The following is a 12,290-nucleotide window of genomic DNA, read 5'->3' as shown; positions in this document are numbered from 1 at the left end:
GTATTGGCTCACCATCCACGCCTTGATAAGCATGGTGATCCTATCTGATCCAAGCTATTCGTTAGCCCAGGCGCCCTCATAGCCTTTCCTTAAACAGATTCATTGACCCTAGAGCATTCATTAGTCCCTTATCGTTATCAGTATCATCATGAGCTTTCCAAAACCTCTATCGGTCATTACATTGAGATTGCCAATTCTCTCCTAATCCTCTTGTTATACCGAGTATCAAGGGATCCCGTGACCCTTTCTTCTGATTGCTGGCCAATCACTGGACCTGTCCACTTGAATATAGATGTATTGCCAGCCAGACTCTTAAAGGATCTAATGAAAGGCCAAGTTGGTCTAATCGATGTTCAGCACTTGATCGGGGGCACGTTGCCGATGAGATGGATTTGTCACGATAGCCGTGTAAAGAGACTGAAGCTTCACCAAGGAACTGGCCTTGCCAAAGGATATTGTTTAACCTTCCAGAGAATGTGAAGCTATGTAAGATAGGTCAGAATTTGTCCAAACTTATGAGAAATTGCTTCGACCATGATAAAACAATCTGACTGATATACTCATTGTGTCCAAATCGTCATGCCAGTTGGAAATCATTCCTCCAATCCCTGTTCAATCAAACTCTTCATCGAAAGGAAACTTCACATTTTCTTCCAATGGAGTGAAGGAAACAAATTCATTACATATTTATCTACAATGACTGATGCATGCAGAGTACTATGTGTAATTAGCTTTTATGACATATATTGAGCATGAACATGTTTTGACAGAAAGTTTAAAGTTGGAGTTATTGTTGGCTTTCTAGGGAGCTATTCTCAGCTCTCATCGACGACTAGGCTTTTTAAATGGGAGCATCTATTGTACAATGTCTCCTTTTATGATTTTTTTCTGAATCAACTGGATGTAGTAGGCCAATTCGACACGATGTATGCAGTAGTTCGTTAAGTAACTGCAAAAAATACGTCTACCTGAACTACCGAAAGGGTATGATACAGTGAATGTCAATGGGTTTACAGAGTCAGAGTCATTTGAGAATCCATCACACTTAACACATCTCCTAATTAACTTCAAACCGCCAGGCTGTGATTTTAATAAAGAGTCACGCAAACTAGGCTACCCAGCAACTAATGACAATTCCTCCCATACAGGTGTGATTTGAAAAACCAAATGAAGTATACTGTGCCGGCCTTGCAAAAGCATTAAACTGAAATCAAATGACTCAGGCTTGGCACCCAGAGACCAATAAAACTTCACTTGCACTCCAAATCGCTAGGTGGAACGGGCGCATGGCTTCACCAGTAGCATTACCAGAAGTATTGACGTAGGAGCATAACCAAACAGGCATGCGCGCAGACCGCTGCTCATGATCAGTACCTTGGTGGAATATCAGAGTGGAGTTCGCACATATGTAGCACAGATCCCGCAAGGATTATGACATGAAAACGTTAGCAGGGCTTTTGATGCTAGTTTTTACACTACTGGATATTAATGGGTAGGTTAACCTTTTTCGTACAATCTAATATTCATCGTTTTGCCGTGATTTTATTCCAAATGAAACCATCATTTCAATGATTCTGTATCATCTATTGATGGCCGCCATTTCTCCGCCACTGCGGCGGGATTGATAAGGTCAGTAAATAGTGCTCCACGATAGCAGTGGACAAGATTTGCCAATGTTTTACCATGGGAAAGAATGACACCCTAGTTCATGGTGAGCAGCATATGTAAGTGAACTAATCGCCCCGACTTGCTGGCAGTTACTTGTGGCGGCCATCCCGCTGCTATAGTTAGGTATTGATACGTTAAGCAATATTTCTCGGCCAAATCGTAATTTATGGTTTCAAGAACTTTGTTCTTGTCTGTACATGTATATGCTTTTGAGACGTTCAATATTCAGACCAAGGATTATATTCAATTTTTCTTTTAACTACAGAATCATGACATAAGTCGTATCATTTTGTGTTGGTTGAGTGTTGTACTGTAACTTATACCATTTTGTTTGTTGTGGGGAAGAACTCGTCCTTTCTTAGGAAGAAAGCCCGTAATCACGTCTTCTTTCCTCTCCATACAGAACTTTCGGGGCTAACGACTAACAGCCTCCAGATATTGTGGGCAGACCTCGTCTTTTCTTAGGGAGAAAGCCAGTAATCTTGTCTCCTTTCTACTCCATACAGATCTTACGGGGCTGATGACCAACAGTCCCTAGATATTCAACAAGGAATAGTCAAGAGTGGAATACAAAATGTCAGTGGAATTATCAACAATCTGCTTCAAGGCTATGATATTAGACTTCGTCCATCGTTTGGAGGTAAAGCACATGTTGTTGTTTCTCTCCACTCTATACCCCTATACCCAAATCAGCCGAACCACACATCATTTTATTACCGAAAAAGTGCTCGTGTCATGCTTTGGTAAACATAAAATGCCATTATATTAAAAAAATAATACGAAGAATTAAGGAACCGCAGTCTCCCGTTTCATAGATCGGTTGTCAGAAACCACATGCTACCCGACAAATGTCAAAGAACAATTCAACCTTCCTCAGAAAATAGTGTTAGCTAATGTTATTGGACCATCCTGAACACATCGCCTCTTACTTCAAAGGTAGACTAGACATGTGAGCTCGGTTGATTTCGGTGTTTTAAGTAATCAATGGGGCCATCTCTTTCGTCTTTGCTTGTTCCTTTTGTAATAGTCAGTAGTCGTTAGTTGCAACGCTTGTGGTTGGTAGTTAGTGTTTTCCTTATACATGTATTTGTTCTATGATTTGGAGGTAAAGGTGGGGTAGTGTAGTTAGAAAACCCGCACAAATTGGAATAGGGTGTCATCTGGCTTCTTAAACAGTCGTCTGGCAGAAGAGTATACCTTCATATCAATGTTTTCTGCATTTCCTGTTAAAACGAGTCACTCATCAATCGAGTTCAACTCGCCTTCTCAACTACACAGTTTGTATGAAATCTGAACAAGGTGAGAAGTTTCTATACCTGGTTGCCATACTACGACCAGGTTGTGGTATTGATGCTACTGCCAAGCGGTGTGTGCTATCTTATAAAAGTGCATATATTCATGTATATAAACAAATCCCTTCTCAAAAATATCAACAGTGGATTAAACACTGCAAATCTATTACATGACGCGCCTTAATAGTGACACGAAATAAACCGATGTAAAACCTTTTACTCAAGAAGGTTTGCATAATCATCTGCTATTACCCATTATGTGACCGCTGGATGCTAAAGTGTGAGTTGATGCCAAAGATGAGGCTCCTTTTTTCAGCCTGAGATATGGATCTATTAAACACGATGGCCTTATCTTCATCCCGCTGTTACCGTGAACCACAGTCACCTAATGTGTGATACATTCATGATCCTAGAGCCAGTATTAGAGTACAAATTCACCGTCTCCAACAGCAATGAAAAGACTCTACTTGCACTATTAGTCAGTGGGAATGCTATGCTAAGTGTGTTATTATGTCCTGCTTTATCAGCAATCTGTTTGATTCTCGAAAGGCGATGCTGGCGGCAATCCAACGTAAGGCAAATGCATAGCAAGCGTATTCTTGGAACAGCCTTTCCCACACACATGCACGAAATACTAAAGTTCAAGCCCGCTCGTACTGAACAGCCGAATCGATTGGACCAAAGGGAAGATAAATTCCACCTACATCTGTCTTTAAATCTTCAAGAAGCAAAAACGTAAGCTTCTTGCTTCTAAGGTTGAGTATCTAATGGCTCACAGAGATTGGTTTGTATGCCAAACCACAACTGTTAAACAAAATTCTCTTTCTCAAGATGTGAAAGACACGTTCGCGTATATGTGTGGGTGCGGATGAGCCACCCATAGTCTATATTCATATTTATTGATGTGATCAAGGCGAGCGTGCGTTGAGACTCTATCTATAGACGACTAAGTTATTACCCACGTTAAGGATTCCGCAGTGAATACACAAGATCTTGTGATTTTTTCCGTTTAGGATACTGTCTTAAAGACATAAATTCTAGTAACGAGTCCAAGTATCGCTTATATTTTTCCGGTCTTCATCCTTGACAAGCTTTGGTGGAGGGATTTACTTTCATTATCATCATATTAATTTTGGGCCCTTGAGCAGAAAGTTTTGGTTGTGTATCCCGAACGTCTCTTTTTAATAGACATTGATCTTGTTTGTGCTTTGTCGATTAGTTCGCCAAGTTGGGTCAATGAGACTGTAAGCTTTATTGGGCAAATGTTATGAGCAATGTAATACCTGCACAATGCATGATATTAATTATGCATAATATTCTAACAATATTGTATTCCCAAAGTAATGTATAGAAATAAGGTTTTCCTTGTATGGTTTATTCTGTGTGAGGTTCAATACTAGAAAGAATGAAGAATGCATTTTCCCATTTAAGTCGTGGTAGAAGGCCCACTTGAAAAACAATATCAAGATCAGCTTTTCATTACGACCCGAAGTCCATACCCTGCCGTTTTGGCAGCCATTTTCAACTAAGCCTGAAGATCTTAAACAAGGTTCGTCGAGCAAAGTTCCGTACGTCGGAAACCATTTCATCTGCAGACATCATTGGCATCAGGTTATCTTGTAACAGGTGCTGCTACATGCTTGTACGAGTGGTAGAAATTACAGAGTTCCTGTTAAAAGGTGTCTTATCAAAATAACGCTGAATGTTTCTCTGACAGCTTCTAATCGACAATACAGTGCTTCATCGTTTTATCTAACTCAAACAAAGTAACCATTCTGCCTTTCATGTATGTATGGTGACTGTGTCCAGAATCTGAGGTAGGAAACGCAGTCAGCCCTGGCCACACGGCTCTCGAGTTGCCGCGCTGTAAGCGGAACCCAAATCAAGTTTGACTAAGGTCAGCACGCATGATACCCATCAGGCTGTGTCGCGAGGTCCTCTAGGCGGCACTTCAGCGAATTTCAGCAATATCGTGACGGTCAACAGAAAAAATTTGGCTTCACCGTGTCGTCTCTCAGACCTGATGAGGTGTAGCAACAAGCTTGGACAGGTGAGGACTATTGCCACCTCTAACTTGTCCAAAAGCAGTCCTTGCAGTCATGAGCTGTTTTTTTAAGATTGAGTGTCGACAGAGTGAGGACTTGCCAGCGACAACCAAGATATTCTAGTCCTGAGTCGTGAAAGGAAGCCATCCATGTCCACCAGAGGCTGTCTCAACAAGCAATATATTCTATATTGAAACCGCCTGCACGCACAGGCTCTACTGTATAATTGCACTAGTCTCCTCTTTGTCAGCCATTATTGTTTATGAGCCCGTCAGAAAAATCAATACGACCAAATGAAATCTGCTCCAGTGCCTCTCATATACCATTGATTTCATACGTGTTGCACAGTAGCCACAGTTTATCTACTATACAAAATGACGAAACGTAGAAGGCACGCGTCCTGTAGCATATTATATGCAGTGACACGAAATCATCTGGACTGGTGGCCAATAAAGTTTGAACGCACAGGTTCATGGTCAGCATACAGACGAGAGGGACTTGGATATTGCATGATACATGAAACATAACACCATCGTTCATGTGTTTCCTCTTATCTGTAAAAAAACTCACCCCAAATAGCCCCAAGCTAGGTGGTATATGGTCACCAAAAGTCGGATATTTATTGAAGTTCTCTTTCTCTAGGTCTGCATCAGCAATATTGTATACACGGAATATCATATATTTGACTTCTGCTGAAAATGTGTCGACCCGTTTTGAGAAGGTTTTAATATTATAGTCCTCCACAATAAGAAGAGAAAACTGAAAGGCTGAACCTTTAACACCATGTCAAGTGCTAAGGATCGGATTAGAACACTAAAATATTTAGTTTTGGTAGTATTACAGCAAATCATATCAAGAAAACCTCAAGTGGGATGGCTTAGTTTTCACTGCATTGCATATTATTGTACTTAGCTTGGCATTAAATGACTCTTGAGCCAAAGTAGGGGAGAATTGTTCTCTTTGCCGCACTTATCCGATAATTTTTGATTTCGACCGTTGGTCTAAAATCTAAAGCACCTTCAACGGCTCTTTTATCAAAGCGCTGCAAAGACAGCTTGCTTATGAGTCATGATATATACTAACTCAACCACCATTTTAATGTTACAACCATCTCCATCTTGCCTCCTCATGCGTGGCGTTCTTGACTCCTCAAGGCTAACGGCGCACAATAAAGGAGCACAGGAAAGAAATGTATGGTTGCCTAGGTAACTGTTTGAGGCACAGCTGCGAATACAAAATCAAAGGAGTGAATTCGCTTGATGTTTGTGACAGTAGTAAGATGCAGTCTGGGGGCAAGGAAAATTCTTAAACTTAATTAGTTTTGAATTCAAGCCAATATATCACCAATGAACCGTCACGAAACGGTCGCCAATTAGTGGTTATACTTGCTCTGTCTCGGGCTGGCTGAATAAGATAGCGCGGTCTATCAACGTTTCCGATCGAAATAATGATTTCATATCGAATGATCTGAGAAGCCCGTGCGACAATAAGCAAATGAGAATGTGTACTCATAAGACATTCGCTTACAAATGCCCAACTTCCAAACGCTATCAAATCAGTCTTCTGGCACTCGATACAGGTCTAAAGTCGACGAGTTATTTCATGTCTCCATCTAGACTGCAAACAGTACAAAAACTGCACAGGATGTATACAAAGTTTAAGGTAAGGTTGCAGTAGTCGGACATCCACGACAGGCAATGTGATTAGCGTAGGTACCCCCATCCTATATCTATGTCCTAAATCAAGGAGGGTAACCGGAAAAACGCCGACCGACCGACCGACCGACCGACCTACTCGCCGACTCTGACAACCTCACTTACGGCATCCCATTCGCGCCTCATAGCCCGGTAACCGGAAAAACGCCGACCGACCGACCGACTGACCTGCCAACCTACCGTCATAGTGCAGTATCCCTTTCGCTTCTCTATAGCACATTTATCTGTGTAGTGCCCAGCGCAATGGACGTGATGGAGTCCGACGTGTCTGACAGCAGCATCTCCAGTCAATTATACCGGGAAAACGAGTTCACGCAGTAAGGAACTGATAACGATACTCTAAAGATATGCTTTGTCTACATGGTCGGTGGATTTAAAAACATGATTTGGGCCTAATCTATGCACTGTAGTTTTTCTACTCGAGTGTCTCGACCGATGCAATGCATGAACTGCAACGCGCAACATGCATTTGTTGTCATTTGACCAGCGCACGTGCGCTTGTTTACAATTTCATTTCACGTGACTATCGTGGATTGGATATATCACATTGACTTATGAGACCTGTGACTCAACTACGAAACTCCTTGGGTTGGTAGGTCGGAAGGTCGGTCGGTCAGTCGGTTGGTCGGTCGGTCGGCGTTTTTCCGGTTACCATCAAGGAGTGCTCACACGGCGTTCACTTGAACTTTCACCTGGTAGTGGTGCACACACTACATCAGCTTAGTGGTTCTACCAGGAGGCAAGCATACGACCTTCGGGTTGAGCTCGGCTCACCACTTCTTCCTTGCCAGACCCACCGGTACCCTACATCAGTTTAGTGGTTCTACCAGGAGGCAAGCATACGACCTTCGGGTTGAGCTCGGCTCACCACTTCTCCATGGCCAGTCCCACCGCTACCCCCCCCCCCCCCCCATATCACAGACGTGAAGATGCTACCTCCATCCTGTTAGCTCACAGAGAGTCCCATCGATTAACGAATCGCTTTACGGCTTGCATATCACATGACTGAGCAAGATTTGAATTGACGTCATCGGGAACCGTTTATCCCATGTTCGACATGAGCATTGAGCTATTATAGTCAAATAAGATGATGAATCGCCTGCTATCACTGGACAGAACTTCTAAGATCGCTTATGAAAGTAATCACGGTGAATTACCATGCTATGTTTTATGAGTGAGACTTATTGACTTGATTTTTGTGATGACTTTTAAGGCGGTCTGTCATTGTATCGACTGGCCATTCAACACATTTTTAAAGAATTCGTTGGTTCGGCCGCTCAGGTAATGCCAATTCGAAGCTCAGAACGAAATCACCTTCTCTGCACCGAACAGGCACGCCAGGTGTCATCTGATTGGCGAATACCTGACACGAAGTCCCACACTGCTGCCTGAGAAAAGTGACGTAGTCCGGCTCAGTTCTTGTCAAAAGCCAAAATATTTTTTCACTTGTTTTTTTTTCTGCTCAAAATGAAGAAACATGATCAGCCCAAAAAAAGTTTGGCTTTGAAATTTTTTTCAGAATTTTGACATTATGAAAAAATTCAACTCTGAAGGATGAAAACACATTTCTGGGTCCAAATATTTTTTTCACGTGTTTTCAATTCAACTTCGGTCACTTTACATGGTCTTTAACGTTGTTGTAAAGTTGTCAAGGGTTGAGATACGCATACAAGTGGTGTTTATACGACTGCACTGCTTGAAGAGTGAAACATGAATAGGATCTTAATTATGATGCTGATAATTGGGTTTTCGACAATGGCCTTTTGGAATCCACGGGTATAACTGCATAACATTGGCAAGGGATGGTGTTTAGTTCTTTGCCGGCGGTTCCCGCTCTTGTGGAAACCAAGCTTGATGATGGGTCTATGGATACACAAAACCAGACGCAGGCGCAGTCTGCCTTGTCGACCAGTCTGTGGAGACATATCAATGAATGGGCACAACGCGTTATCACCTGCACGCCTGAGCGACAGTTTTCATTATCAAATGAACCTTCGTATACAATAGCGGTGACCGCCACATGAGAATTGGACATGAATCGCATTGTCAAAGTGCTCTGGTTCATCGTATCCTCTTCGGATGGCAGATAAATGAAGCCGTAGCGAATATATCTGTCATCCAACTGGTAATCCTATTATTGTTGGTGCATACAACCTTCCTCCATTTTACAGCTCGGCCGGAACGTTCGACGGTGTTACTTCCGTCATATAAAGTGCTCCATGAGCCATGGAAGTGAGATGACTGTGTTATTAGGTTAACCCCTGACAGTTACAGATACCTGATGGCAAGGGTAACGTCAGGTGCACATTATGTATGCTCATTACAGTGTATAAGAAGAAGACAAATCGAAACAACTGGACAGCAGTAATCTGGAAACCACATTTTCACAATTCCACTTCATTTCTGCACGATTGTTTGCATCATTTTCTACCATCTAGTTTTTCTCTTTGCTTGATGAATGAACAAACACCATATATAGCCACATCATAAGTTACCGTAGATGCCAGGTCGTTCAACAATCAAGACTCATACCAATATTTACACATTCATTACACCCGCTTTTTAAAGGTTTAGACATTGCATTCTTGATGTATTGTTCATCTGCACGATATTATAAATCTGTGTGTTATTTGATTGGTGTAAACGTAAAAATAGTTTATTCATTATGATAGTTGTCTAGAACCACGTTAATGGTAAATTCAAACTGCACACCATCAATGGAACCCATGCACATGTGTAAACAATGTACACAACGATTTGAAATATAGATTTTAAAATGATACATGCTACATTCCTACAAAACGAATTTCATAATTCTAATACCCAGAAGAAACTTGCGTAGTTACATAATACAGTGATGATGATATATTTGTAGATTTCTCATCAACAATTGTGACAGTACATGACACCTATGTAATTAATGTCTCTTCTGTCGTGTCAGCATCCGCCACGACAACATGTTCTAGTAGAATAAAGCCTTGAACTAGGTTTCTTCTCGAAATGATTGAACTTCCTTTGGTCAGTAGTGAATGATGTAAATGCGATATTCTATATGTTTTATTGTTAATTTCATGCTACCTATTAGCGGTCGGTAAGTGCTCTGCTATTTGGCGTCTTTCTGAATGCATAGAATTCATTTGAAATTTCATGGAGTTCAAAAGTTTTGAGAATTTTTTTTTTTTATTCTTTAGTTTAGTTTCTTGTTTCAAGTTGAGTTGTATTTTACTCTATGGCTAAGTTAGGTTGTTTTCTTGAGGGTTTTTTTCAACTTTCGTCTGGTTTCGCTGAGCATGCAGGGCATCTGTTCAGAATTTGATCACGTGCTTTTTCACGCACTCACTTTGTAACAGTGGTCTAATCATGAACACCATGTCCTTCACAACGTTCCAGTTTTTGTGTTTCTTCTCCAGTCTAAAGGAACTATTGGTCCATATTGTAATCAACGTTATTAACATAAAGACGCATGTACAGTTATGTCTACATGCGCTCCGTAGTTGATTACAATTAAAAGTGGTCACAGTCCCTTTACACAGTTTTCTCAATGCCTCCAACACGTTTGTTTGCCAGTCTATTTCATGTTTGTTAGTCCAGTTTGTCAAGAGCATTGTCTGTAACAGTTCCAGTTTTAAGTATTCGTACCTAGTCCAGTCAACCCTTCCCAAAATAAATGTTAGTATATAGATCGCTCTGCTTTTAAAAAATCGAAGGTTCTACTAAAAGTAATGAACCATTCTGCATGCGGCTCTCGTGTTTAAACCTCTAACTATTTTGGGTCACTTCTTTAGATGTATGTGTGTACTGAGATGCTTAACTGTCGAAAGAACAAAACGGATTAGTTTGACTTCTGGTAATGTTGTTATGCTTTAAGATGTTGTGCAGTATCTCGGCGACAAACAACACATTATATAAAGTAACAAACCTGCTTCCAAAGCTAGAAATTAATCAAAATCACAATAAGGGCTATTTTTTTATAACATCAACAATTCATTACTTACTCAAGAAAACATTCCTCCAAAACAGCGATCTAACAAGGTGACCATATAATACTGATGCATTCAAGAAACACGAAAGCAACATTTCCCATTGTCAATCCGACGAAACATCTTTTACTGTAATGATATCTTCCTGTGTTATCTTCTTTATCTGAGAAAGGTTGCCAGCCGTCTGGAAACTATACATAACTACATGCAGGGACCATTATGATTCCTTTGTCATGTGGTATGAGGAGCCAATGGTAAATCAGACTGGGGGAATATAGGAAAAGGCCTAGCTATCTACAACTATTACAATATGGAAGGGAACCCTAACATCCTCAGGGACTTCGCTTCACCTACACAAAGATACTTTATGTCAGATCAAATTTGCTAAAACAATACAAAACTCTAGGTCTTATAGTGGTAGATGATACTTATCGCATGTCGGCATGAATAAATAATTTAGAAATAATGATGCAAGCATAGGATGGTAAGGGGATCTAATCTCATGCATTTATATTTCAGGTTGTCGTGGTTTTATGAGATCTAGTTTAAGTGCACAGCATTTCTGCTTAATGTCATAAGGGTCGAAAAGCGACGATTTGGTGCTGATGAGACTACATCATGGGTGCATCACTGATTCAAACAGAATCATAACCCAGGCTTGGAGAGTAAACTGGTGAATTTAAGACCGGTATGATCGAGTTGATCAGAAGTACCAGCCAAGCAAGAGCTTTACTTGTCACACAAATCAAAAGCTACAATGAAAGAGCAGTTACTGTATCTCAGCGATTATTCCAAATTGCATTTTGAACAACAATTATATGGACCATATTAAACAGTTCACAATCACCATATGCTTTCTTTAGATTGAAGTGCCACATTTCATCAGCCCTCGCACATTCGATTCGAACAATCAACCCATAGACAGGAAAAGACGCAAAGAAAAAAGTGTCGGTATTACGGCATTGATCTGCTTAACAAGACGCTATCAAGATGCCAGCCATCATTCCTTCCTTTCCATGAGTGCCTATATGCAGCAAATAACTCCATCTGTCTCAACCAATCAGTGAGCTCCTACTGATCTTATTATGATAATATGATTTGGTGATGGCATTTGACAACACTAATTCTTCATTGAACATGTTGAACAGAAGGCAAGGCGTCACTTTGGAATCTTGTGGTAACAACCTTATGGAGACTGACAAGTTTACAGAGACTTTGAATCTCTGGCGAATGTTTGGTTAAAAAGTAGCTTACAGAATCCAATTAGAATGTCATGAGGCTTGGGAATTTGGTACTGAACAATTCTTAGGTCGGAAAAATAGGTGAGAGTTAGTATGTTTCGTTCTAAAGAAGCATTGCGAATTTCATCTGAATTCCAAAATGCTTGGGGAATTTAGCACTAAATAGTCGAATTTGGGAAGATGAAGAGGTATTTAGTTGGGAGAAGAGGTGCAATTCAAACTCAGGATGGGTATTTGGTTGGCAGAAGAGATTAAATTCCTGCAGGTGTATCTGGTAGGAAGAAAAGGTGTGAATCAAACTCTAGGAGGGGTACTGGTACGCGACTAGGTGTAATTCATACTCAGGAAT

The 12,290-nt window shown here is 40.8% G+C and overlaps 1 protein-coding gene across 2 annotated transcripts in view; it reads left to right on the top strand.

Annotated features, from left to right (window-relative positions):
• Positions 1-1,347: 1,347 nt before the first annotated feature.
• Positions 1,348-12,290, top strand: part of LOC135494000 (gamma-aminobutyric acid receptor subunit beta-like) — a 34,859-nt gene continuing 23,916 nt past the window's right edge. For both annotated transcript variants that reach the window (XM_064781723.1, XM_064781722.1), the window contains exons 1-2: positions 1,348-1,492; positions 2,175-2,308. In XM_064781723.1, coding sequence (XP_064637793.1) covers positions 1,437-1,492; positions 2,175-2,308 — 190 coding nt within the window. In that variant the 5' untranslated portion in view covers positions 1,348-1,436. The remainder of the gene's footprint in view (positions 1,493-2,174; positions 2,309-12,290) is intronic.

Source organism: Lineus longissimus, chromosome 9 (assembly GCF_910592395.1).
Source record: "Lineus longissimus chromosome 9, tnLinLong1.2, whole genome shotgun sequence".
Lineage (NCBI taxonomy): Eukaryota > Metazoa > Nemertea > Pilidiophora > Heteronemertea > Lineidae > Lineus > Lineus longissimus.
Note: the sequence above shows the minus strand (reverse complement) of the source record. Positions and strands in the feature narration are given on the sequence as shown.